Below are 26,425 nucleotides of genomic sequence, written 5' to 3'. Positions count from 1 at the left end.
GAGGCATCTGAAATAATCTATGCGAACAAATTCTGAGCGCTTGAAATAAGGCAGTGACAATAAGAAGTGGAGATAAGGGGAAGAATTTGAGATATTTAAGAACTTTTAGGGAATTCCCTGCCAATCCAGTGGTTAGGACTCTGCACCTTCACTCCCAGGTTCAATCGCTGGTCAGGGAACCAAGATCCTGCAAGCTGCCCAGCACGCGCCCCGCCCCCCAAAAGAGAATTTACAGCCCTTTCCATCACATAGCGCTGTAATTTACCTGTCCTGTCTGCAAGCATAGACAAGCGCTGGCTTTATGGACAGGACTTTGTGTTCATCCTTATGTTCATCCTCAGCGTCCACTCAGTGACTGGCAGAGTTGCTCTTGGTGAGGGCTGGCAGATGAGTTTGGAAATTAAATACTAGAGGGAGCAATATGAAGAAGTCAGAGGAAAGGAGTATGCCTAGGAGAGTGTTGCGAGGAAAAAAAGTGAAATGCAGGAAGTCCTTAAGGCAGAGTGGATAAGAGGAAGCTCAAAAGCCATTCCCCATGTCTTCCACTGGTTCCCAGTTCCTCGCCCTCGCAAGCCTCACGAGCTACAGCCAGCGTCCGGTTTTCCCGCCAGATGCGGACGGCTCCGCCTCCCTGGCGCTCAGTGGATAAAAGCCCTTCAGCCCTAGACTACGCCCTCTCTGTTGGCTCTGCAGCGTTTCCCCTCCTTCTCTTCCTATACTTGGAGGACGGCCCACATTGGCTAAGCCACGCCTACTTCAGTGTTCCTCGGGTTACGGACTACATTGGTCCCGCCTCTTTCCGAGATGGCTCTCGGTCGACCCCGCCTCCGCCCGCCCTGCCCAGCCTCCGCTCGGCTGTCGCCAGGGGGCGCAGCGCGACCCGCCCGCCGCCCTCGGAGGAGTCTGTCGCACACACCCCCTCCGCCCGGCGCTCTGGCAGTTCCCAGCCGACTACGCCTCCGCTCTGAGCCCGCCCGGCTGCTCCCGCTCCGACTCCGGGAGGGGTCGGGAGGTCCCGAATGGCCGCAGCAGGGTCTAGGAGGCCAAACGTGTAAGCTGACGGGCGTCATGGAGGCGGAGCAGAGGCCAATGACTGGGGCCAACGACGGGGCGACCGCTGGGCTGGAGGCTGCGCCTCCTGCTGCCCCGGCGTCTACAACCACAGCCTCGGGTCCGGTCCCTGGGTCCAGGCCCGGGCCCGAGCCCAAGAGGAGGCAGCTCGGAACCCTGCTCCAGCCCACGGTCAACAAGTTCTCTCTTCGCGTGTTCGGCAGCCACAAAGCAGTGGAAATCGAGCAGGAGCGGGTCAAGTCAGCGGGGGCCTGGATCATCCACCCGTACAGCGACTTCCGGTACTGGGGGTCCGGCAGGGTGGGCAGGGGACACAGCTCCCACCCCCAAGGCCGCGACACAGGAGCCGGGCCCGCCCCACCCTCCACGGACACTTCATTTCCGGCCCAGGGGTCCCCTGGTGGGCCGACAGAGTCACTTCCCCCAACCTAATTCTTGGGTAAAGGATCCCCAGCCGGAGGTTCTCGGTGACTTTTCAGGCTAGGGGTGCTGGAAGAGACCTGGAAGCGGACACCAGAGACCTGGGTTTCCCATTTAAAAAACCCGACACCCCACCTGGACCAAGGGGAATATTGGAATTAGGGACTGCTGTCTCCTCCAGTTCTGCTTGCTGGGGATCTGGGAAATTTTGTCATGTTCCGAAACTCAGGGTCAGCCTAAAGGAGAAACCGAGCTGTCCCCACTGTCCCCATTTCTACCCCCAGTACCAGCCTAGTTCAGCAGGGCAGGCTACCAAAAAAAAAAAAAAAAAAAATAGGGATGCCAGGGGAGAAAGGGAGTGTCCAGACAGCAGCTCTGATCGCTGTCCCTGGTGCTGAAGACGGGATTCGGCGGGTTAGGGCCTGGACTCAGAGTGATTTGAGGCAGCAACAGAGGGGCAAGTCTACTGCCCATGTGACCACCGCCCAGGTGACTACCAGAGAGAAGGGATGAAGAGAGGGGGTGGGGCCATTCCATAGTCCCCATCAGGCTGTACCTCTACATCAAGGTCGCTAGGGGAGGAGAGCAACCCTGTCCTTGGAGGAAATGAAGGACAGCTTTTGGATGAGGCAAGGATATATGCAAAGCACCTATCCTGGGGAGCTAAATGAGCAGAGAGGATTAGGTGTGAATCAGGAGCCTGGAAACACCATTGGAAACCTAGACGTCATTTTAATCCACAGACATACACACTCCCTTAATATTCTTTTTTCTCTCATTGTTCCTTTCACTCCCCTCTTTTTTACTGTCTCAATATCACCCTACTAGTGCACCTTTTCTAGTCTGCTGTGCATCTCCCTCCTTCCCTCTCCGTTTCACCCTCAAATGTATCCCCATAAACCATGTATCCCCATTATTATTGTGCTTCTTCTCCATCCTCTCTTCTGTATCACCCGCCAGGCTTGTGACTGCCTGTGAGTCAGGCTGTGAAGATGCTCTATGGCAAGGCAAACCCTCTTTCCCTCTCCTCTCCCAGCTTACAGTACAGGATTTCTCCAGTTGGCCAGGAAAGAGAAGAAGAGGAGATCCAGGGCTTGCTGTTGATTGAAATCACACAGGGCTTCCTGGAGGCCTGGACTTGGGGACCACCAAGCTTCATTCAGGGGCTGAAAGGATTGATTTTTTTTTCAGGCAGAGTCAGAAGGGGCTGGGTCCTCAGTTGATGCTGCAACTAGGTGTGTCCTGAAATTGAAACCCCCATATCTAATTGAGACCTTCAGACTGTCCAATGATCTTCTTTGAATGACCTCTTCTTTTCACAGCTTCCACACAGCAGTATGGCTCTCCCCTGACCATGCCCTTGCCTGGGTGCAACCAAAGTCTCAGTGGGCATGGGGAGGTTAGGGGAGGAAAGGAGTGCAGAGCTTCAGGCTTTGCTGTCTCAGGATCTGCTGTGGAGCTTCTCTGTCTGTGCAGCCCTGCCGAAGTGCTCTGAAGAGGGGAAGGGTATATCTGAAAATCTAGTTCAAACAGGAGGCAGGACAAACCATCCCCATCTGGGAAACAGATTCCAGCAGAAAAACAGGAACCATGAGTCCAACTGTGTTGGAAAGGAGGGTTGGGGTTGGGAAAGCTAGGGAAGGTTTTCAGTCCTAAACTAGGAATGGGAAGAGAGCTGGAAATGGGTAAAGCAGCAGTCTCTTCAGAAATCTTGGGATTAAGGGTGGGTGAGTCATAACACCAACTAGTCTTGTACAACACTGTCACACCCATCCACATCCATATCAGTGCATATTTTTTAATAGCCCTGTGAGATCAGCAAAGGATATTTATCTTTTTTTAACTTAAAAAATATTTAATAATAGTGACATAGATTATATAAATATAATGAGGACATTACATATATATATTATATAAAAATATATATGTGCATATTATGGGTATATTTAGTAGGCATATATATTAATATATACAGTAGAGATATAGTAAATAGATAAGGCTGCTACTGCTAAGTCACTTCAGTCGTGTCCGACTCTGTGCGACCCCATAGACGGAAGCCCACCAGGCTCTACCGTCCCTGGGATTCTCCAGGCAAGAACACTGGAGTGGGTCGCCATTTCCTTCTCCAATGCGTGAAAGTGAAAAGTAAAAGGGAAGTCGCTCAGTCGTGTCCGACTCAGCAACCCCATGGACTGCAGCCTACCAGACTCCACTGTCCATGGGATTTTCCAGGCAAGAGTACTAGAGTGGGGTGCCATTGCCTTCTCCAAAATAGATAAGGCAGATATATATATATATATAAATAGTATAGTATATACCAGGATGTATATGTGTGTGTGTGTGTATACACACACACATATATTTGAAGGAGTAACTGTAAAACAAGCTCATATGTAACAACTGTCTAGGTCGAGAGAGACTACACTGGGGATACCCCGGAAGGCTCCGTGCTGCTCTCACATTCCTTTTCCACACCCACTATTCTAACTTTTGTGGTACTTATTTCCTAACTGTTCTTTACAGTTTTACTACTTCTCTGTGAATCCCTAAATAATGAAGTTGAGTTTGATCAATTCTTGAACTTTGTGTGTGTGGAGTCCTACAGTGTGTATCCTTTGGTTTCTTGACATTAAATCTGTGAGATTCATTCCTACTGTGGAATGTAGGCTGCAGTTGGGTGACTTCACAGTCGTGTAATATTCCAGGGCATCAGTGTATTTATCTACTGTGTTTATCTTATTTATCTACATTTTTCTACTGATGGATATTTGGATTATTTCCAGATTTAATGCTGTTATACCTATATATATCTCCTGGAATCTTTCCCTTGAATGTGTATATACCTAGGAATAGAATTGCCAAGTTGCAGGGAATGCAAATGTTTGACTTGACTAGATACTTCCAAACTATTTTTCCAAATGGTGGTCCCAGTTTACACTCCCATTAGCTGTAAATGGTCATCCCGTTGTTCTGTATCCTTGTCCACTTTTGGCTGAGACTATCTGCCCTTAGTTTAGTGGCTGACTCTCACTGTGGTCTTCCTTCCCATCCCACCCCTACCTTAGCTTTTACTGGGACCTGATCATGCTCCTGCTGATGGTGGGGAACCTCATTGTGCTACCCGTGGGCATCACCTTCTTCAAGGAAGAGAACTCTCCACCTTGGATTGTCTTCAACGTCCTCTCTGACACTTTCTTCCTGATGGATCTGGTGCTCAACTTCCGCACAGGCATCGTGGTAGAGGAGGGTGCTGAGATCCTGCTGGCACCGCGGGCCATCCGCACACGCTACCTGCGCACCTGGTTCCTGGTTGACCTCATCTCCTCTATTCCTGTGGATTACATCTTTCTGGTGGTGGAGCTGGAGCCACGACTGGATGCTGAGGTCTACAAAACAGCGCGGGCCCTGCGCATCGTGCGTTTCACCAAGATCCTCAGCCTGCTGCGGCTGCTCCGCCTCTCCCGCCTCATCCGCTACATACACCAGTGGGAGGAGGTGGGGTGGGGAGGTGGGCGGGGGGGCTTGCAGACTCCTCCAGACAGCGATATGAGTGGGGCTCCCAGCAACTTTTTGGGGTGGGGCAGATGAGTGGGGCTTCTGAGGGAGGGGTGTCTCCAGTGTTGGTGGGGGAGAAACAGGGACAGAATGAGTGTTCAGGGGATTGGATTCACAGGATGCAAGGATGGTGGTGCAGGAGAATGGAGCATAGTTGCTGGACAAACACTGAAGGGTTAGTTAGACTCCAGGAGGAAGGTATAGAAGAGGAGCTACTAATTGTAGAGTGTGGGGAAGGCTGGAGTTTCAGCTTCAGGAAAACAGCAGAGTTTAGTGGTTCAGAGTGTGAACTCTGCAGTTTCATTGCTTGTGGTCAGATCCCAATTTTACTATTTACTATATGAGGCCTGGTTTACTTGTTTATAAAGTGAAAATGTTAAATATATTTACATATGATAAGGTTATAAGGGCTAAAGGAGTTAATACCTGTAAAGCACCTAGCGCAGTGCCTGGCACAGTAAGTTCTCAGTAGATTACCTATTATTATTATTATTATTGGAAGGGAAGAGAGCTTCTGGCACTAATCCTTATACACGCCCTGGGGCTGTTACACTGTGAAGTGCCCTCTCTCCCCTTTCCCAGGCTATGCTTGGGCAGCTTGTGCAGCAGACCTTTTTGAGTTTCTGCTGTGGCACTTGCTGTGATTTGAGGCACATGATTTGCATCAGTTTTCCTATCTATGAGATGAGAGTAGTAATACAACCTCCTTTGTATTAGCTATATATGCTGTTTTATAGCCACAGTCTTAACATTCACGGAGGCTAGGGCCAGAGAGAAATTTGAAGAGAGAATCTGCAAGGCCAGGTATGGAAAAGTCCTGGCAGGGAGAGGTTCCTGTCCACAACAGCCCCTCCTCGGACTCCTCAGATCTTTCACATGACCTATGACCTGGCCAGTGCTGTGGTTCGCATCTTCAACCTCATCGGAATGATGCTGCTGCTGTGTCACTGGGATGGCTGTCTGCAGTTCCTGGTCCCCATGCTGCAAGACTTCCCTCCTGACTGCTGGGTCTCCATCAGCCACATGGTGGTGAGAACTCCCCACCACTCAGCCTTTTCTGGGCCTTCCAAGGGCTCTTCTCCCTGAGCAGGAGGGGTAAACACAGGGGCCAAGTGGGAGATGCTGGAGAGATGACCATGAGAGGACAGAAGTGAGGAGGTAGGGAGGTGAGAGGAAAGAGGCCCAGAAGAAGTACTTGTATTGGAGGGGGGAGCATATGGGGAAGGAAACCTAGGGAGAAACTGCAGCTCCCATGCTATAAAAGAGGCCCCTTCTGCCTCAGGGCCCCCCAGAACCAAACCTAAGTGCCTCCCTTGGCAGGCAAGTTGAAGTAGAAGGTGGCAGACAGAAGGACTGAAAGAGAAAGTGGGAAGCGGGAGGAGAATGAGGTTCTGAGGGGTCTGTGCCCAGCTCTGCAATACACTCTGCCCCCCAGAACCACTCATGGGGCCGCCAGTATTCCCACGCCCTGTTCAAGGCCATGAGCCACATGCTCTGCATTGGCTATGGGCAGCAGGCACCTGTAGGCATGCCCGACGTCTGGCTCACCATGCTCAGCATGATCGTGGGTGCCACGTGCTACGCCATGTTCATCGGTCATGCCACCGCCCTCATCCAGTCCCTGGACTCCTCCCGGCGTCAGTACCAGGAGAAGGTCAGCAGGGGCAGGAAAAGGAAGGGGAGGGGTGCTGGCGGCTGGGGAGCTCCACGTGGAGCCCATTCTGATGCATCCCTGTTGGCTCTCTGTGTCCTGCCTTGCCCGGTATCCATTTGTCCCGTGTGTACCTTTTCTTTGTACCAATGCACCTGTCCTTGGACTCCTCCACGTCTGGGTTTTCCTGTGACTGTGCCGTGTCCTCCCTGTATCCACCCTTACTCATATATCCTTTTGTCTCCATGTTTCTACCCTCTGGCTGTGGCCCACGGCTGTGACCTTCCTCCACAACCCTCCCCCTGCCACATTGTTCTGGCTCCACTTCTGTCTCTGTGTTTTCTTGCCTGCTGGCCATCGGCTGGCTCTCCAGTACAAGCAGGTGGAGCAGTACATGTCCTTCCACAAGTTGCCGGCTGATACACGGCAGCGCATCCACGAGTACTATGAGCACCGCTACCAGGGCAAGATGTTCGATGAGGAAAGCATCCTAGGCGAGCTGAGCGAACCACTTCGGGAGGTGGGACTGGGCGGGGCCCTGGAGGGAGGCTCTTCAACGACCTGGGCTTCAGGGACGACCTCTAGGGTGGGGACTATTAGTCAGCTGGGGCCCCTACAGCAAGTGGGGCCTGCAGAGGGCCCCATGGGAGTTCAGGCCTTTGGAGCACTTTTAGGAGTTAAGGTCTTCCTTGATGATCTTTCAGGGGTGAAGTATACATGAGGAGGGGCTGCAGGAATCTCTGTTGGGGTGGGGTGGGGTGTGGTCCTGCAAGGGCTCATGGGAAAGCTCTGAGGGCAGGAGCTTAGAGATGGTCCCAGGCCGACTGAAGCATCCGCATCCTTTGGCAGATCATGACCCCAGGGGTGGGGCTTCTGGAGACAGATGAGCTCGATGGGGGCACCTCGGGGCAGGGGGCACAGCCTGCCTGACAGGCCCCTCCCCTGCCCAGGAGATCATTAACTTCACCTGCCGGGGCCTGGTGGCCCACATGCCGCTGTTTGCCCATGCTGACCCCAGCTTCGTCACAGCCGTGCTCACCAAGCTACGCTTTGAGGTCTTCCAGCCGGGGGACCTCGTGGTGCGTGAGGGCTCCGTGGGCAGGAAGATGTACTTCATCCAGCATGGGCTGCTCAGTGTGCTGGCACGTGGCGCCCGGGACACCCGCCTCACTGACGGATCCTACTTTGGGGGTCAGCAGGCCTCAGGGTGGGTGGGTGGGGGGTCTGGAGCAGAGAAAGGAGGGCGGCTGCTCCCCTGGGTCTGGGTCTTCACCTGGCTGTGCTCCAGGACCACAGAGTTCCAGCCCCTCCCCAGGCCTATTCAATTAGAATCTCTGGGTCTGGGGTTTAGAGTTCTGTAATTCTAAAGGCTTCTTAAGAGATTCTAGTGCATGGTCAGGTTGAAAATCCCTGAGCCAGTGAGACCCAGGGATCCCACAAGATGAGGGAAAGATAGGAATAAAGCAGTGCTATCCCAGGGGCTGGAGCTTTGTGGCTCCCTGGGGGAATGACTTGGTGGGAGAATCAGGGACCCAGCCTGTGGTAGTTCTACAGTTCTCCTGGCTGCTGCCTAAAAGGGTCTGAGACTCATAATCTCTCAGTCCCCAAATCACCCACCACCTTCCAGCATCCCCACTGTGTTGCCCTTTGCCCTTTGGCACTGCTTTTCTCCTTCTGGGTTGCCTTGGTGTTCTTTCAAAGGGGGAGGGAAGAGAGGGCATTGCCCTAGGCCTACCCCTTGGGCTAAAGCCATGGAGGTGGGGTGGGAATTAAAGTGAAGTGGAATAACTAGGAGTGCAGCAAGACCTGCCTGTTTATCAGCTTTAATTTGGACAGAGGCAGGACAGTAATTATGCGGGAGAGTGGGGGTGCTTGGAGCACTCAGGGCCTCTGGATGGGTGGGGAGTCATAAATTGCTCCCATCTGGGGAGGAGCCTGAGGAATCTGGGTCAGCTGCTGCAGGCCCAGTGAGAGGGAGTTCTGCAGACAGTGATTCTGAAGGCCTCCTCCCAACTTTGTCAGAGATCTGCCTGCTGACTCGGGGCCGACGCACAGCCAGCGTGCGTGCGGACACCTACTGCCGCCTGTACTCACTCAGTGTGGACCATTTCAACGCCGTGCTCGAGGAGTTCCCTATGATGCGCCGGGCCTTTGAGACAGTGGCCATGGATCGGCTGCGCCGTATCGGTGAGGTCCAGGTTGCGCCCTCACCCTTGTCCATGGCAAGGAGTCCCCAGGATCCCAGGGCCCAGGCTCCAGTGCCTTGGCACACCCCAGGGGACCTGAGTCCCAGCAGATGCCCCCCAGTAGGGCTCTCAACACACCGGCTTACTGTCCCTATAACTCAGCATCTCTGAACCCTGGAGATATCGCCCCAAGTCCCCATGCATTGAACCCTCCTTCCTTGAGTAGCAGTCCCTGATCCTCACCATCTCTGATACATACTCTCATCCCCTAACCCTCTGCCTTCAACCCTCATCTCCCAATCTCCATCTCCCAACTCCATCTCCACACACTTGATCCCCATCCCCTACCTTCACCCCGCCCGTGTGCCTCGACTCCATCTTGTTACCCTCATTCTTTTGATATCCAACCTTCATCTTGAATTCCTATCCTATTCTTAACTCCTTCTCCCCGGGATAATTTCTAGGCAAGAAGAATTCCATACTGCAGCGGAAGCGCTCTGAGCCAAGTCCGGGCAGCAGCGGGGGCGTCATGGAGCAGCACTTGGTTCAACACGACAGGGATATGGCCCGGGGTGTTCAGGGCCTGGCGCCCAGCACAGGTGCTCGGCTCAGTGGAAAGCCGGTGCTGTGGGAGCCACTGGTGCACGCACCCCTGCAAGCAGCCGCCGTGACCTCCAGTGTGGCCATTGCCTTGACGCACCAGCGGGGCCCTCTTCCCCTCTCGCCCGACTCTCCAGTCACCCTCCTTGCTCGCTCTGCTCGAAGATCAGCAGGAGCAGGCTCCCCAGCGTCCCCCCTGGTGCCTGTCCGAGCTGGCCCTCTAGCCCGGGGGCCTTGGGCATCCACTTCCCGCCTGCCAGCCCCGCCCGCCCGAACCCTCCATGCCAGCCTATCCCGGGCTGGGCGCTCACAGGTGTCACTGCTGGGGCCTCCCCCAGGAGGGGGTGGACGGCGACTAGGACCTCGGGGCCGCCCGCTCTCAGCCTCCCAACCTTCTCTGCCTCAGAGGGCAGCAGGTGATGGCTCTCCTGGGCGTAAGGGCTCAGGAAGTGAACGCCTGCCCCCTTCGGGGCTCCTGACCAAGCCTCCAGGGACAGCCCAGCCCCCCAGGCTGCCAGTGCCTGAGCCAGCTACTCCCCGGGGCCCCCAGCTGTCTGCCAACATGTGAAACCTTTAGGTAAGCCCTTGGGTGCAGTAGCATATGCCTGAGGGCAGACACCTCTTGGGGACACCGAGGGGACCTGAAACACTGCCCTATGGGACTATCTCCCCTTAGTACCAAGAAGATGGTCTCTGTCCTCAGCTCAGGCACCCTGTAGCCTGACACCCATCCTAATCCATGCACCCATTCATCAAAGGTTCTTAGCGCCTACCATGTTCAAGGCACTGCGCCAGGCGCTGTAGGTCTCCACTGCCAAGTAGAAGCGACTCCGAGTCCTCTAATGAGGGTTTTCCCCTAGCCATGGTCCTGCCAGGTGCAGGCCCAAGCCCATGAGCCCATCTTACTAAGCACAAGTACTTGCCATCACCATCACTGCCAAGTAACTAGATGTCTCTGTTTTCCTGTCCATGACCTTTCAGGTTCTGCCTGGCATGGTTAATCTTCCTGTCCAGCTAGCATAGCTGGGCACTGCCAACTACCCGTGCCCTCATTGATGTCAACAAATGTCTCAGGCCCCTGGTGTGGGCACCCAGCTTTACTGCCATGCGTGGACCCTCCCTGTCTATATCCCGAGTGGGAACACACTTCCTACCGAGTTCCTTGTGCTTTCTGTCTCTGTGGTAGAACTACCTTTTTGTAAACTAGGAGGCTTCTCCTTCCTGTGCCCTTGTCCGGGTGATGGCCCCCTTGAAGCTATGGGATTGCTGACACCCCCTTATTTAGTGTGCCAGTCTAGATCCCCCCAGGTAGGGGGCAAGTGGCTGAATCCCTAGATGGAATTTTTTTTCTTTCCTCCCTCCCTTATTTATTCATTTAATAATTTATTCATTCATTTGCTAATTTTATTTATTATCAACTCACTTTATTTACCCATTCCTTTATCCATCCCTGCCCTCCCCTCCTACTAGGGAAACAGGAATGGACAGGGCCCTCCATTCCAGCTCTAGTGGTCCTTGTGCAACTCCCATCAGCAGCAATATTTGAACACTCTCCCTATCTAGGTAGGACCAGGAAGGGCCATCTGAGATGGGGAGAAGGACTGTTCTTATTTTTAGTTCTTTTTCTTTCCTGTTGAGTTTGCTGTTGGTGCAGGAGCAAGGGGAGGGCCCGAGGTATCCAAGCCTAGGGAAGGGCAGGCTAGCCAGTACCTCTGCCTTCTCAGGGACAAGAGAATCCTGTAGCCCACCCCTCTGTCCCCACATCTACTCTCCAGCATCAAAGAATGTGGGGCCAGGACCCTAACGCTCCTTTTCTCCTAGGCGGGGAGTTCTGGGGTTCTGCGTGTATGGGAGAAGTTTTATATGGCTTCCAAACATCTGGGTTTAAAAAGAAAATAGAGACACTTGTTTTGGCTCCTGGTTTGTGTGTGGGAACAAAGTGGGCATTTCAGGACGCAGGAGGAGGCCAGAACACTTGACCCAGTAAAGCATGAGATGGGTGTGAGAGCAAATGGGGAGTGGCCTGCAAGCCTCGAACTGGTGAGACACTAACGAGGTGTGCCCACCTGGCTCCGGTGCTCCCCGGCTTCCATCTCCCCTAGCTTCCAGTCACAATGAAGAAAGAGGTGACACTCTCCTTGGGAGATGATTTTTAAGATGAGATTTTTGTGGAGACTGTGGCCATGATTACCCTGCTCCCCTCCCCTCCACCCTCAGCTATAGGAAACCTGAGGGAATAGAATTAATAGTTGAGCTGGGATTAAAGGCTCAGAGCATCTTAGGGACCAGTTGAGAGCATTAGATGCAGGGAATGTACCATTGGTGCTGTTGGATGGCCAGTGCTTAATTGGATGCAGACTATTCAGGCCTGCATGAAATAGAGAAAGGGAGGGAGTGCCCTGGAAGGCAACTGGATGGCAGATGTGGCCTGGGGTAGGGAGGATTGGGAGTAGAAAAGACTTAGATGTGGGGCTGCAGGAGGGAGTGGAGAGGGGCGGGTCCAGGGCTGGTTTGGTCAGAGAAGGAGGGGCACCTCAGGTTACGCTCAGCACCCGCATGATGTTTGTATGGCCGGAGCCTGGTTGCCAGCCTGTTACCACAATCACCAGGTCCCCAGAATGGAGGAAGCCACAGAGCTTTCCTGGAGGGGAGGAAGGAAAGAAGATGATAATCAGCCACTGAGGGACCCAGGCCAGCCCTGTAAAGAGAACCAGCCACCACCCTTCACCACCTTCCTCAAGGGCATCATAAGGAAGGAGGGGCCGGAGGCAAACTGTACAGTGTGCCCCACAGGGGGCACTGCAGGGAGCGTGACCACTGTAGGAGGTGCGAGCTGCAGCTGTGCCCATGGGGTGCCATGGAGCAGGTTGCTGAGTAGCAAGTCTATCCACCTGCATGGCTGTGCAGACGGAAAGAGGGGGAGTATGAGCATGCGCTGTGCTCAGTAGCTCATTCTTGTCAACCTCTTTGAGACCCCCTAGGGACTGTAGCCTGCCAGGCCCCTCTGTCCATGGGGATTCTCCAGGCAAGAATACTAGAGTGGGTTGCCATTTCCTCCTCTAGGGGATTTTCCCAACCCAGACATCAAACCCAGGTCTCCCGCATTGCAGGCAGATTCTTTACCAGCTGAGCTACCAGGGAAGCCCAGGTTATGAGCATAACAACTGTCAATTCGATTTCAGTTGCAGCTGCAGGGCCCTGGGTCCCTCTTTCTCCTCTCATCTCTTGCTCCTTGTGTCATGCCCAGCTCCAGCCATCTGGTGGAGGCAGCAGCTGTGCCAACCACTTAGGGATGGCCCTGGTCCCTGCCCTCGCTCCCTCTGCCCTCTCTCAGCATGTTCCCCCCACGCTTGGAGACTCAAGTATCTCAGTCTTAGTGAATCTCACAGAGAAAACCTGGGACCAGAGGAGAGAGGCAAGACCCCTTGGGTGAGTGTAGGAAGTGGGGTTGGAGGACTCAGGATACAAATCCAGGGGAGGGTGGGAGGGAGCTAGGGGTCTCACCATTGTCGATGCCAAATTGGACCCGACGGTCCACATCGTCGGCCCAGATGTCCTCTGGAGGTTCACGGTAGAGCACAGGGAAGACTCCTCGGCACAGGTGGGCCTGGCGGGCAGCCTGAGCAGAGCGGGTGATGGCAATGATCGTTGCCCGAGGTCGGTACCGGGACAGAAGCTGGGCTGAGCTGAAGGAGGCAGACAGGGTCAGCCCAGAATATTGGAAGAGTGTTGGGTTCGGGTTCCAGGTGCCACCAGTAAGCTGTGTGACCCTAGGTAAGTCATCATCATTTTTCTGGGCCTTAGTTTTCTCACCCATAAAGTGGGTGTAAGAATACCTGCCTTTCTGACCACATGGGGAAACTGTGAGATGACTAAAAAAAATCTATCAAATGAGATAATAAGGAGAAACCTCTTTGAAAAACAGAAAACCCTTCTGGGAATGCATCTTTATATAGTATTTCACTTAAAAAATGTTTCTTGTTAATCCTCATAATCCCATGAGCAAGTGCAGGAGGGTTATAGAACCTGGGTGACCTACCCAAGATGTCATAGCTAAGTTTCAGAGCAAAGATTCGAATTCAGACCTTCTGGAGCCTTCTGTAATACCCCAGCATTGCAAAGCTTTGTGGGCTAAATGCAGAGGACCTGTTTCTGAGCCCTGGGAGCCCAGATGGCCTGGAAGTCAGTACACCCAGTGATGCCACCTTGCCCTCCCAACCCCTTGAGGAGATAGGCACAATTCCTGGTGTGCTCCAAGATCTGTCTCTCTAGGCTTCCAGCTCCCATAGCTGCCTCTCTTCTTACCCCAGAAAGATCTCTGATGATGAGACAAAAGTCACGCTTGGGGCCCATCCCAGCCTGCCCCGGACCCAACGCTCCGTCCTGGTGTGTTCCCAGTGTTCTCCTCACCGGCCAGTTGTGGTCAGCACAATGATGGCGCCAGCACAGCACTTGAAGGCAGCCTCCACAGCACCAATAGCAGTGACCTCCGTGGGGTCCCGGCTCAGCGGTGCTGCCCGGCGTAGCTCCTCGAAGAACTGCCGGTGGTACACAGCAGCCTCTGCCTCCCGGGCAATCTGTGGGCACCAGGAGGTCAGGCTGGGCAAGGGTACTGGGATCTGAAGGGGGGTGGTTTTCCAGCACATTTGCCTTGCATTCTGAGCTCCTACCGCATGTTGCATCTTGACAGCCTCCACAGGAAAGTTGCCTTTGGCAGTCTCCCCTGACAGCATGATGCAGTCTGCCCCATCCAGAACAGCATTGGCCACGTCACTCGTCTCTGCCCGAGTTGGCCGGGGCTTAGTGATCATGCTCTCCAGCATCTGGGGGATATCTTGAGGTCAGAACTGTAGGAGGCATATCTGACTGGGGACCCTGCCCCGACTATGTCTCTGACATCCACACTCTGAAGGCCCTGAAAACCAGAGTCACACTCACAAACTGTGTGATCCTGGCTGCTCTGTTTCCTCATCTGAAAACGGGGGTCACAGTAAGTCTTCATAGCTTTGTTGTTTGAGGGTCAAACATTGGACAGCAAAACGTGTTAGAGACCTAAGGTGTGCGTATTCACCCTCAGTGTCCCCAGACTCATAGAGGGCCGTGCCCCCAGGGCGCATGGCAGACCTGTGTAGCACAGACAACGGGCTTTCCCGCCAAGTTGCAACGGCCGATCATCATCTTCTGAGCCAGGAAAACCTTCTCAGCCGGGATCTCAATGCCCAGGTCACCCCGTGCCACCATAATGCCGTCGCTCACCTCCAGGATTTCATCGAACCTGGGCGGTTGGGGAAGTCAGGGCTGGGAAAGACCCAAGAGAAGCCAGAGAAGCAGGCAGGGAAAGAGGAGGGAGATGGGGATACGTAGGGCCTGATGGGAACAAAGACCAAGTCTCACTTCTTTACGCCCTCGTGGTTCTCGATTTTGCTAACGATCTTGATGCCCTGTCCTTCCGGCCCCAGAGCATCCCGGACGGCAGCCACGTCGCTGGCTTTCCGCACGAAAGAGACAAAGACGATGTCCACGCCATGCTCCACCCCGAAGCGCAGGTCCTGGACATCTTGCTCGGACAGCCCGGGCAGGTCCACCTGGGTGCCTGGCAAGTTCACGCCCTTCCGACTGCCCAGGACACCGCCGTTCTCCACTTCGGTCTCTAGCCCTTCTGGACCTGCGGGTATGGAAAGAATCCGCCTAGGTTAGGGGTGAGGGCGGGGGCATAGTCACAGCAGTGGGAACACCGGGCTTGGACCCGCAAGAAAACGGAATGATGTCTTATTTGTTTCTTCATGCTCAGCCTGGGCTCTGCACAGAATGGCACATGGACGTCTGTGGAAGAAACTTCTAACCCGCCAATCCAGCCGCAGCCCAGGGTAGCCCAGAAGTCTGGATGCCAGGGACTCGGGAAGGCGTGGTGGGAGGGAAGGGCGAAGGCGGGACCGAAAGGAAGAGGGCCCACTGCGCAGGACCAGGGCGGGAGGCCCGTCCGCACCGATTTTCTTGACCACTAGGGAGATGAGCCCGTCGTCAATGTAGATGCGGCCCCCCACCGGCATGACTCGGACGATATTGGGGTAGTCCACCCACACGGTGTTCGCGTCCCCGCGCGTCTGGAACTCTGGGTCCACGGTCACCAGCACCTGGGAGCCCTTCACTATCTCCACTTCTGACGCCGGGTCCTAGGGGCGGGGCCAGAGGATCACTGAGATCTGCCTGCGGAGGTCAGAGCCGGCCCCTCCCAATGCTCCGCCCTACGGATAACTTCCTTCACGCCGCACCACCCCCTTTGCCGTCCCCAGAACAGGGCGGGTCGCGGGTCCTCTCTCACCCCTTGCAGGATCCCAGTGCGTATCTCTGGTCCCTTGGTGTCCAGGGCGATGGCCACGGGTCGGTAGCTGAGCGGAGAATTTGCAAAGCTCTCCACCGCCTCCCGGATGTTAGCGATGGACTTAGCGTGGTACTGGGGACCAGAACAAATCGAGGATTTCAGGGGAAGCTGGCCGGGACCTTGGGGCATCCTCTAGCCCCACCCGTCTCCCCGTGGCCCCGCCCTGAACCTCGTGGGAGCCGTGGGAGAAGTTGAGTCTCGCGATGTTCATCCCGGCCTTGATCATCTCCTTGAGACGTTCCACGGAGCGAGATGCCGGCCCTGGAACCAGAGACCCGCCCGATTCAGACAACTTTCTCACCAAACCTGAGTGACAACCGAACCCATCATCACCCTCGGGGCCGCCCCAGGCCGCAGAAGTCCTGTCACCCGACCTTTGTCCCCTGACCCCACCCCGGCACACAGATCAGAGACTACGTTCCCCTCTCCAGCTAAGACCTGCCTCCTTGCACTGTAAGGCCCTAGAATGGTGGGCTCAGCCAGGCCTGAGGCGACAGTGTTGCCTTGCCTTGATGTTCCGTGCTGCAGTGTGGGGGAACCCCAGTGAATGAGAAGGGGATGGGTGCCAAGCTTTAGAGCCTCCTTCCTGTTGGACTGAGGAGAGTTGAGTTCCATTCCTTCCCTGCTAGTAGGACAGCTGAGTAACTGAGACCCAGCTGACCAGCCTCTCCAGTCCCTCCCTAAGCCAGTTCTTCCACTTGTGTACTGGGTTTCCTTCTCACCCAATCAAAAACAGATTCAGCAGTTCCCCCAGTTCTCTATGTCATTGATGTTTTCCTTTTCTGTTAGATCATTCCCATCAGCATGTAAGCCTGGTGTTATTTCATGCAACAACAACAAATTCTAATTTCACTTCCCCTTCTAGCTACACAGCCCTATTCCTTTGCTCACCGGTGCAGCAAAATTCATGACAAGAGTTATCTCTGTATCCCCTCCCCACTATTCTCCTTGTACCCACTCTCCATTACATCTGCTCTTGTCAAGGTCACCAACAACCTCTGTGTTGTTGCTAAATCCAGTGGTTAGTCCTCATCTTAGCTGGTCTGCCAACAGTATTTGACACACATCCTTGACATACATTCTGGGCTTGGCCTCCAGGACACCACCCCTGGTTGGCTTCTACCTCACTGGCTGCTCCCTTTCAGCCTTAGCTCCCATCAGATGACCATTCCTCTTCTCTCATTTTCCTTTCACCCCCTTGGTAGTCTCAACTAGTCTCATGGCTTTACATACCATCAGTATGTCAACAACTTCCAAATTTACATCTCCAGTTTAGACCCCTCTCCCAAAACCAGAGTTGTGTATCTGACTGCCTACTCTATACCACCCTTGCATGTCTAATATGTGCAATCAAACTCAACAAGCCCCAAACTGAACTGATGTCTCCTCCAAACATTTCCACCACAGTCTCTCCTGCTCGTTGATAATGGATTCTTCTAGCGCCTCACACCAAAAAACTGGGACTAGTCCTTGACTCCTTTTTCACCCCCACCCCCACCCGATATCCAATCCATCATATCCTGTTGGCACTACCTTCAAAATACATTCAGAATATTGTCCCTTCTCAGCAGCTCCACTTCCACCACCTGGTCTAAACCAGAAATACTGCAGGAGCAGCTTGGGGCTCACCCCCACCCCCAACCCCAATCTACTTTCAGTATAGCAGCCAGGGCAGTTCTCTTAAGACCTGAGTAACAGCATGTAACTCCTGCTCAAAACTCTGCAGTGGTTTCAGTTTCACACTACACTTGGAGTGAAACGCAACTCAAATTCTAAAGATGGCCTATTGAACCCTCCACGATCTTCCCCTTCCTCCAACCTCTTCATTTTTGCTGCTCTTCCCCTTGATGGTTTCCAGCCTCCTTGACTTAGGGCCTTGGCACTGACTATTGCTTTTGCCTAGAACTCTCTTCTCTCAGACATCTGTCTTTGCTCAGGTCTAATTTTCTCATCAATGGCTACCCTGACTCCCTATTAGGACTGCAACCTCCCTCCTGCCCTTGCATTTTAATGCCCCTTACCATGCGTGATTTTTCTTTTTTTCCCATAGTACTTATCAGTTTCTAATATACTAAATACTTTCCTTAGTTTTTAAATAACTTATTGCATTTATTATTGTCCCACCCAGCTAGAGTGTCAGCTCCCCAAGGGTAGGGATCTTTGTCTGTTTTTTTCTTTTTTAATATTTATTTATTTGGTTGTGCTGGGTCTTAGTTGTGGCATGTGGGTTCTAGTTTCTTGACCAGGGATTGAACCTAGGCTTCCTGCATTGGAAGCATGGAGTCTTAGCCACTGGACCACCAGGGAAGTCTCTTTTAAAAAAAAAATAATTATTTTTACTTATTTGGCTATGCTGTGCAGGTGGGATCTACTTCCCCAGCTAGGGATAGAACCTGGGCCCTTTGCAGTGGAAGCATGGAATCCTAACCAGAGAAGTCCCTGTCTGTTTATTTCATTTCACTGACCTACTTCCAGGACCCAGAAGCTTATCTACCAAGCACTCAACAAATATTTGCTGGGCTTCTGAAGTTGTCCAGTGGTTAAGAATCTCCCTTGCAATGCAGGGGACACCGGTTTGAATCCTGATCCAGGAAGATCCCACATGTTTCAGGGTAACTAAGCCTGAGCAGCACAACTACCGAGCCTTGTTCTAGAGACTCCAAGCTGCAGGTCCGGAGCCCACTTGCCCTAGAGCCCATGCTCTACAAGAGAAGCCACCGCAATGAGGAAGCCTGCACACCACAACCAGAGAGTAGCCCCTGCCCTCAGCAATTAGAGAAAACCCTCTTGCAGCAGTGACCCCGTGCAGCCATAAATAAAAATTTTAAATATGTATTTATTTATTTATCCCTCAATCAAACAAGGAGAAGTCTCAAAGAACACAAAAGATGAGGCAGCACCTTGAGAAAAACACACGAGGCCCTGTGACGCTGCAGGGGGGGTGGGGGTGCTTACCGATGGTGGCGATGATGCTGGTACTGCGAGCGATCACAGGCTCAGAGTCGATGTCCAGCAGGCACAGATGTTCCAGGAAGGTGTCTGCCATAGCGGCTGGCAGCTGCTGCCGCTGGAAGAAGGAAATGCCCAGCTCCTGAGTCATCTGGGCTACACTAGCCCGCTGCAGTTACCCTGCAGGTCCAGCAGTACAAAGGGGCTGTGTGGGCACCTGCCGCTGGCCCCCATCCTTTCATCTCAGCGCGCTTTCTATTCCTTCCCTCAGTTCTCCAGTTTTTGTTGAGTCTTCTGAGCTGGGCATTATGCATACATTAACTTATTTAGTCACCAGGATGCTAGTAAGCAGGTACTGTTATATGCTCTGTAATTATTCCCATTTTCTAGGTAAAGAAACAGAGGCTGAGAAAGGTTAGATCAGTTGCCCAAGTTTGTATAGCTTCTAATTAACAGAGATAAGATTCCCATTTAGGTCTGACTAACTCCAGGCTCAAATTCTTGATCACCTAGCTATCTGGTCCCTCACAACCTCAGACTTCTTGCCCTTTAGCTGCTGACCTCTCAGCCTCAGCCCCCTTTGATATCTAGTTCACAGTGGCCCTTCATTTCCAGGCTGAGAATCACCCAGTTCCCTTTCCTAAGGTTCCTGTCTTCTTCCCTCCAGCCCCTGACAATTGACTGGCCTCCCACTCCCTCCTTTGAGTTTCCTCAGCCCCTTCAGTGCTCCTCCAGATCCTGAAGTCTCTGTAGCTTGCCCTAGCCCAGCTCAGAGGAAGAGGAGCCCCAGTGCCAACCACACCTTCCATGCCACTGCACACCTGCCTGTCTCCGGGGATCTGCTCCATACTGTTAGCTGTCGGAGGCAGGAGGCCGGCTGGGTGGGGAATCAGCTCTGTATCCTGGTTAAAGTGTCACTGGAAGTCCTGTGCACCAGGGGCCAGAGTCCAGTAGTCATGGGAATGCCCCTTGGCTCCCAGGCTGCAAGCTCCCCTCTGCCTTGCCTATTGGGGTTGGGAGAAGAGGCCCAGACTGGGGTCTATAAATTAACATGGAGGAGACTCTGAACACAGATCCTCCCCAAATACCTCCTAGCCAGCAGCAAATATGGCCTATTTGTTCTCCCACCCACACTTGATTCCTACTTTCATTTCTTCCCTTCTCTTTAATGACATCTGATGCCCCTTCTTACCTCCTGGAGCCCCAGTCAGGATGGACTTCACTACATCCCATTGGGACTTAGAAATCCATGACCAGAGCCAGCTGGGGAGCATGTTCTTCTGCACGGACAAGCTTCAAAATTCGAAGCTGGAGCCTCCTGGACTGTGGAGAGAGAAGGGGGAGAGGATAACAAAACTGCTGGTCTTATCAAAAGGAGCCAGAAAAAAGAAAAAGGACACACCCAGTGAGCCACCCCTATCCCCATGCAGAGTCCCTCCCCTGAACCTGCTGGCTCTCTGCCCCTGTCCTCTGGCATTTCTGCCCTTCTCTCATCCATTTTTCCTGATAAATTTTTAATCCATCCATTCTGTCTGGTCATCAACCTGAACAGAGATTTTTTTTTTTTTTTTTTTTGCCAGTAATATGGTCCCTTTGAGGGGTTTCCCTGGTAGCTCAGCTGGTAAAGAATCCACCTGCAATGCGGGAGACCTGGGTTTGATCCCTGGGTTGGAAAGATCCCCTGGAGAAGGAAATGGCTACTCACTCCAGTATTCTGGCCTGGAGAATTCCATGGCCAGTATAGGGATCGCGGGATCGCGACTGAGTGACTTTCACTTTCACTATGGTCCCTTTGTACTTTACTGAAGTTAGCCCTAGATGAATCTAGGAAGCAGGGGATCTAGTATAGGGACTGGAGGTTGAAGAAAGGGGATGGGGAACATTTTGATCATGCAATGTGATTCTCTAGAAGGGCTCTGATAGCATCATTGTCATTATCACGTTGGCTCCTGTCTACTTCATGACCATTTGCAATATTTATTGAGCACCTACTCTGTGCCAGGTCCTAAGGATGCAGTGGTAAGCAAAACAGAGCCCATGCTCTTCTGTGGAATTTTTAGTATGGAGATGAGACAGACTATAAACAAGTGTTAAGCAAATAAATATATAATTACATACTTTGTAAATTCTATGAAGAAATGGATCATGGTGCTGGAACAGAGAAGCCTGTGAGGAGAAGGGGATGCGTTTTAGATGAGGTGGTTGGGGAAAGCTGCTTTGATGTGATCTTATGTTTTTAACGATATTTATTTATTTGGCTATGCCAGGTCTTAGTTGCAGCATGCAGGATCTAGTTCCCTGACCAGAGATCGAACCTGGGCCCCCTGCGCTGAGAGCATGGAATCTTAACCACTGGACCACCAGGGAAGTCCCTGAAGTGATCATATTTAAGCTGAGATTTGGAGGAGGAGAAAGAACCAGTGGGGACAATTTGGCGCAAGGAATTTTCTATGGGGTTGGAAATAACATATGCCGAGACTCTGAGGAAGGAAAAGCCTGGCACTTTTCACTTTCATGCATTGGAGAAGGAAATGGCAACCCACTCCAGTGTTCTTGCCTGGAGAATCCCAGGGACGGGGGAGCCTGGTGGGCTTCCGTCTATGGGGTCGCACAGAGTCGGACATGACTGAAGTGACTTAGCAGCAGCAGCAGCAGCAGAGAGGGCAAGCTGCAGTGAGAGTAGAGGCGCATGGTCCCTGTGAAACTGGAGACAGAAGCAGGGCCTTGCAGGGCGGTGGTCTCATACAGGAGGGTGGCAGTCAACTGATGCTTGAGAGACCAGACAGTAGGTGAAGGGGGACCAGTGAGGCGTTTTAGGGGAAGTCGAGGTGGGAGGACTAGCATAGTGGCAGTGGAGATGAAGAGTGGGAACCAGATCTGAGATGTATGTTGGAGAAGAGCAGACAGAATGGAATGATGGTGCCAACTGGGGAGAGACAGAGCAAGGCTTCCAGACCCAAAAGGATGGCACTGAGGGACTCTGGCTTGAGCAGTTAGGTAAGGAAGGGAAGAGAGATTTGCAGGGGAAAACATTCAAGGTCTCTGTTTTAGATAGGAACCCTCCTGCCAATGAAGGAAACATAAGATCAGGCAGATCCCCTGGAAGAGGGCATGGCAATGCACTCCAGTCTTCTTGCCTGGAGAATCTCATGGACAGAAGAGCCTGGCCACTATAGTCCATAGCGTCATAGAGTTGGACACGACTGAACTGATTTAGGAGGCACACAAGATTGCCATGTCAGTTCATCATTAAAATCAACAGGCAGATCATTGAATCTGTTCACTGAGCACACAGCATGTGCTGGTACAACATGCAAGGCCTCAAACACACCCTCACCTTTTATCATCATGACAACCTAGAAGCAAGGTGGGACAGATAGCCTGGTTTGTTTTAAGTTAGTTTGGCTGCATGTGGGATCTTATTTCTGCAGCCAGGGATTGAACCCAGGCCCTAGCAGTGAAAGCACAGAGTCCTAACCACTGGACTGCCAGGGAATTCCTCTAATAGCCTGTTTTACCGATGAGGGAACTCAGGCTAGCAGGGTGTGTTGGACTTCTTCTCTTGCCACTCCACATCCTCTCTTTAGCCTTTCCACTCTGCTCTGCAGCCAGGAGGCTGAAGGCCTTGTCCCGTGACTTCTATAGGGGTTGGCTGGAGAATGGCACTGGCAGATGAGGTAGAGGAGATTAAGTCCGGGTGTGTTCCTACCCTCCCTCTGTGGGGGTGCTGTAGATCACAGCACCTGCCGTCTGCTTTCTGGGCGGCCCTCTCTCTCCAGATTCTAGGAACCCTGCTCCTTCCATCTCCTGGGCCCCTGAGGGTGGTAACTAAGCCCCTGCTACTAGCTTGGGGGTAATGCACTCACTATTCCTTGTGGTTCACCAATGCTCTGCCCATACCTTTGCACATAATCCTCTTATGAAACAGTCTTTGAATTACCCAATTTGAGAAAGGCTTTGGTCTGACACACTTGCCTGGAGCTAAAAATCTTGCCACTGGTAGAGCTGGGCCAACCACTCCAGAGAGGGTAGTTCTAGAGTCTGAGTAGGGTAACTGTTTAAGCTCTATTCCTTCCCTTTCAGCACTGTTTCTGGAAGGGAAGGGGAGAAGCTTCAGACCTTGGTTGGAAAAGAAAGACTGACAGGAGGAAGGGCTTCCCCGGGGGCGTGACCCTGGCGTCCTAGGCTCTCTCCACAGAAGACAGAACAAATAAAGACGCGCCACAGCTGTCGCTGCGTGAACGGAGCATCACAGACCTCGGGGGCTGGGCATGCAGGCCCTGTGCTTGGGGGCTGCAGAGAGACATGAAGTTTGACCTGGCAATTTCGAACCGACTCCAGGACCAGTTGGGAGGACAAGAATCCCAGAGATCCAAGTCTCAGGCGGCCAACAGGAGGTGGGGCCCAGTGTCCCAAGGCAGCCCCTGTCCTATCCAGCCGACAGACAGACGCCTTGCCCTAGAATCAGGCCACAGAGGACAAGCAGTCTGGCTGATCCTGGGCCCATAAGTAACCACGTGAGGGATAGCCTGCCCTTTGTCATAGGGTTGGGCAGCTCTGAGTAGGAGGCCTGTGGTTGAGAAATCTGGGAGCAGGACTATAGGCCCCCCAGGATCCACACAGAATGGATATACTTAACTTTGTCAGATGGGACCCTTCCCCACCCCCTGACACCTTCCAACATATACAGGCCTCTCATGTGACATCAAACATGGACACACGCATGAATGGGCCATCATGTGCCCTGGCCCTTACAGACATCAGCTCCCTGCCCAGACAGGAGAGGGACAGGGATGTCAGCAGTAAGGTTTAATACAGTGTGTGGTTCAGGCAGGGTGATGGAGCTGTGTCCAGGAGGGAGGGCACGAGGAGAGAGACTGAGTGATGCTGTCCAGGGAGGTCAGGGTGGTTTCACAGAGGTGATACCAGAGCTGTATAGTCAAGGACAGAGATTGCCCTGCCTTGGGACACATGCGCACACATGTACACAAACACCCCCATCTCACCCATGCACACACACCCCCAACTCTAACAGAGTCAACACACTGCCGGCGCACACGCATACAGCAGACTCACGAAGATTCAGACACACTGGAACCTCACACAGTTTTTCTTACACACACGCACACACACACACACACACACACACACACAGAGTCTAGGCTTTGTCCCCAGCCCAAGGTGCCTTTATTCTGCCAACCAGAGAACACCGCCCACCTCATCCGATAAAAGGACCCCGGCAGGCCTGCGAGGGGCGCGCGCGAGCCGCCCGCCGGGCACAAGGGCGAGGCTGGGGCCCCTGGGAGAAGGAGGTCCCTGGCCCGCGCCCCTGTCCCCACCCGGAGCCAGAGTGAGGCGGAGACTCTCTCAGCCTCGGTTTCGTCATCTGCAAACCGAGATAATAAACCTTCGGGAGCTCTCCACGCGATAACGTACCGGGACTTGCTGTGAGCACTGCGGGAACAGAGAGCATGGAAATACTGCTCTTGTTCTCCGGCAAACGCGATGACTTCTCTGCCTCTGTACTCAGCAGAATATCGGCGGTGGGGCCCTGCCCCTATTTCCTATTTCCCTGCCCTATTTCCAGAAGTGCCATCTAATTCGTCCAGAATGTATTTAGGTTTATTTTTATTTATTTTTGGCTGTTCTGGGTATTGGTTGCTCCCCGCGGGGTTTTCTCTCCTTTCCGGGAGCAGGCTTCTGGTTGCAGTAGCTTTGTCTTGTTGCAGAGCACCGGCTCTACGTGGCCCAGACTTCAGCAGTTGCAGCACGTGGGCTCACTAGTCCGTCGCTGCCTAGTTCCAGAGCACAGGCTGCATAGTTGTGGCCCACGGACTTAAGTTGCTGGGATCTTCCCAGATCAGGGATCGAATCTGCGTCTCCAGCACTGGCAGGCGGATTCTTTACCACTGAGCTACCAGGGAAGCCCTATTTAGGTTTATTTGTATAGATATTTACACAATGTTAAAATTCAAAGGTACAGAATATAGGTCAAGAGTTTCTTCTTTCACCTCCTTGCCCAGCCACTGAGTTCCCCGCAACAGGTTACCAGATTTCTGAGCTTTCTGTGTATTCTCCAAGAAATAGATGATACAGATACAAATAATATATAATTGTTCCCGCTTTAAAAAATCAATTCATTTATTAATTTTTATTAATTAATTTATTTTTGGCTGCACTGGGTCTTTGTTGCTGCGTGGCCTTTCTCCAGTTGTGGGGAGCAGGGCTGACTCTTCTCTCAGTATGCAGGCTTCTCATTGAGGTGGCTTCTCTTGTTGAGGAGCACAGGCTCTTGGCCAACGCGCTTCAGTAGTGGGAGCTCTTGGACTCTAGAGCATGGGCTCAGTAGATTGAACCCATGTTCCCTGCACTGGCAGGTGGATTTTTATCCACTGCACCACCAGGGAAGTCCCTAATTGTTCCTTTTTTTATTCAAGTGGCAGTATGATACTACCCATACTACTCTGAGCATTATTTTTTTCCCACTTAAAGTAGATCTTACGCTTCTTGCATCTGAAGAGAGGCCTCGATTTTGCTTACAGCTTTTTTAGGGGATTCACTGAAGTCCATGCATGGAACCTCTCATTTGCATGGGAGGATACTAGCCAGAGAGGAGTTACAGGCAGAGGCCAATCTGGGCCCAGGTCTCCTTTTTCTTTTGAAAAAAGGATGTGGAAAAACATACATAAGATAAAATTTACCATTTTAATCATTTTGGGACATATAATTCAGTGGTTTTAAGTACATTCACAATGTTGGGCAACCACTACTCTTTATTCCCCAAACTTTTTCATCAACTCAAACAGAAAAACTATACCAATTAAACAGTAACTCCCTACTCTTCCCTCTTCCCAATTCCTGGCAACAACTATTCTACTTTCTGGCTGTATGAACTGACTATTCTCAGTTCAGTTCAGTTCAGTTGCTCAGTCGTGTCCGACTCTTCTCGACCCCATGAATCGCAGCACACCAGGCCTCCCTGTCCATCACCAACTCCTGGAGTTCACTCAGACTCACGTCCACCAAGTCAGTGATGCCATCCAGCCATCTCATCCTCTTTTGTCCCCTTCTTCTCCTGCCCCCAATCCCTCCCAGCATCAGAGTCTTTTCCAATGAGTCAACTCTTCGCATGAGGTGGCCAAAGTACTGGAGTTTCAGCTTTAGCATCATTCCTTCCAAAGAAGTCCCAGGGCTGATCTCCTTCAGAATGGACTGGTTGGATCTCCTTGCAGTCCAAGGGACTCTCAAGAGTCTTCTCCAACACCACAGTTCAAAAGCATCAATTCTTCGGCGCTCAGCTTTCTTCACAGGCCAATTCTCACATCCATACATGGCCACTGGAAAAACCATAGCCTTGACTAGATGGACCTTTGTTGGCAAAGTAATGTCTCTGCTTTTGAATATGCTATCTAGGTTGGTCATAACTTTCCTTCCAAGGAGTAAGCATCTTTTAATTTCATGGCTGCAGTCACCATCTGCAGTGATTTTGGAGCCCCCCAAAATAAAGTCTGTCACTGTTTCCACTGTTTCTTGCTGGAGTCCAGCTCCAGCAGGGATTCAAACTAAAGGGGTGAGTGGTGTCGGCGAGAAACTGAGGAAGCCTCTCAATTT

The 26,425-nt window shown here is 52.5% G+C and overlaps 2 protein-coding genes across 7 annotated transcripts; one reads left to right on the top strand and one right to left on the bottom strand.

The window, feature by feature from the left end:
* Positions 1-745: 745 nt before the first annotated feature.
* HCN3 (hyperpolarization activated cyclic nucleotide gated potassium channel 3) lies at positions 746-10,877 on the top strand. 4 transcript variants are annotated; one of them, XM_006060874.4, is made up of 9 exons: positions 746-1,352; positions 4,557-4,986; positions 5,914-6,075; positions 6,482-6,700; positions 7,071-7,217; positions 7,648-7,888; positions 8,720-8,884; positions 9,348-10,060; positions 10,465-10,877. In XM_006060874.4, exons 1-8 carry the CDS (start codon positions 805-807, stop codon positions 10,049-10,051), a joined length of 2,616 nt encoding a protein of 871 aa, XP_006060936.3. In that variant the 5' UTR covers positions 746-804; the 3' UTR covers positions 10,052-10,060; positions 10,465-10,877. The 4 variants fall into 4 exon arrangements, with proteins under 4 accessions (XP_006060936.3, XP_044800211.2, XP_044800210.2 ...); XM_044944276.2 differs by having other exon boundaries at positions 6,563-6,700; positions 9,348-10,877; XM_044944275.2 differs by having other exon boundaries at positions 6,560-6,700; positions 9,348-10,877.
* Positions 10,878-10,882: 5 nt separating this feature from the next.
* PKLR (pyruvate kinase L/R) lies at positions 10,883-20,123 on the bottom strand. 3 transcript variants are annotated; one of them, XM_006060876.4, is made up of 12 exons: positions 20,007-20,109; positions 19,636-19,740; positions 18,821-18,932; positions 16,035-16,126; positions 15,806-15,937; positions 15,470-15,656; positions 14,878-15,148; positions 14,608-14,758; positions 14,154-14,306; positions 13,894-14,060; positions 12,988-13,169; positions 10,883-12,124 (listed from the first exon to the last, which is right to left on the bottom strand). In XM_006060876.4, the coding sequence occupies exons 2-12, from the start codon at positions 19,660-19,662 to the stop codon at positions 12,018-12,020; spliced, it is 1,581 nt and encodes a 526-aa protein (XP_006060938.2). In that variant the 5' UTR covers positions 19,663-19,740; positions 20,007-20,109; the 3' UTR covers positions 10,883-12,017. The 3 variants fall into 3 exon arrangements, with proteins under 3 accessions (XP_006060938.2, XP_025143479.2, XP_006060939.2); XM_025287694.3 differs by having other exon boundaries at positions 19,636-19,818; positions 20,007-20,103; XM_006060877.4 differs by lacking the exon at positions 19,636-19,740 and having other exon boundaries at positions 20,007-20,123.
* Positions 20,124-26,425: the final 6,302 nt, after the last annotated feature.

This window comes from Bubalus bubalis, chromosome 6 (genome assembly GCF_019923935.1).
Source record: "Bubalus bubalis isolate 160015118507 breed Murrah chromosome 6, NDDB_SH_1, whole genome shotgun sequence".
NCBI classification, from domain to species: Eukaryota; Metazoa; Chordata; class Mammalia; order Artiodactyla; family Bovidae; genus Bubalus; species Bubalus bubalis.
This window is presented reverse-complemented; position numbering and strand designations above follow the sequence as displayed.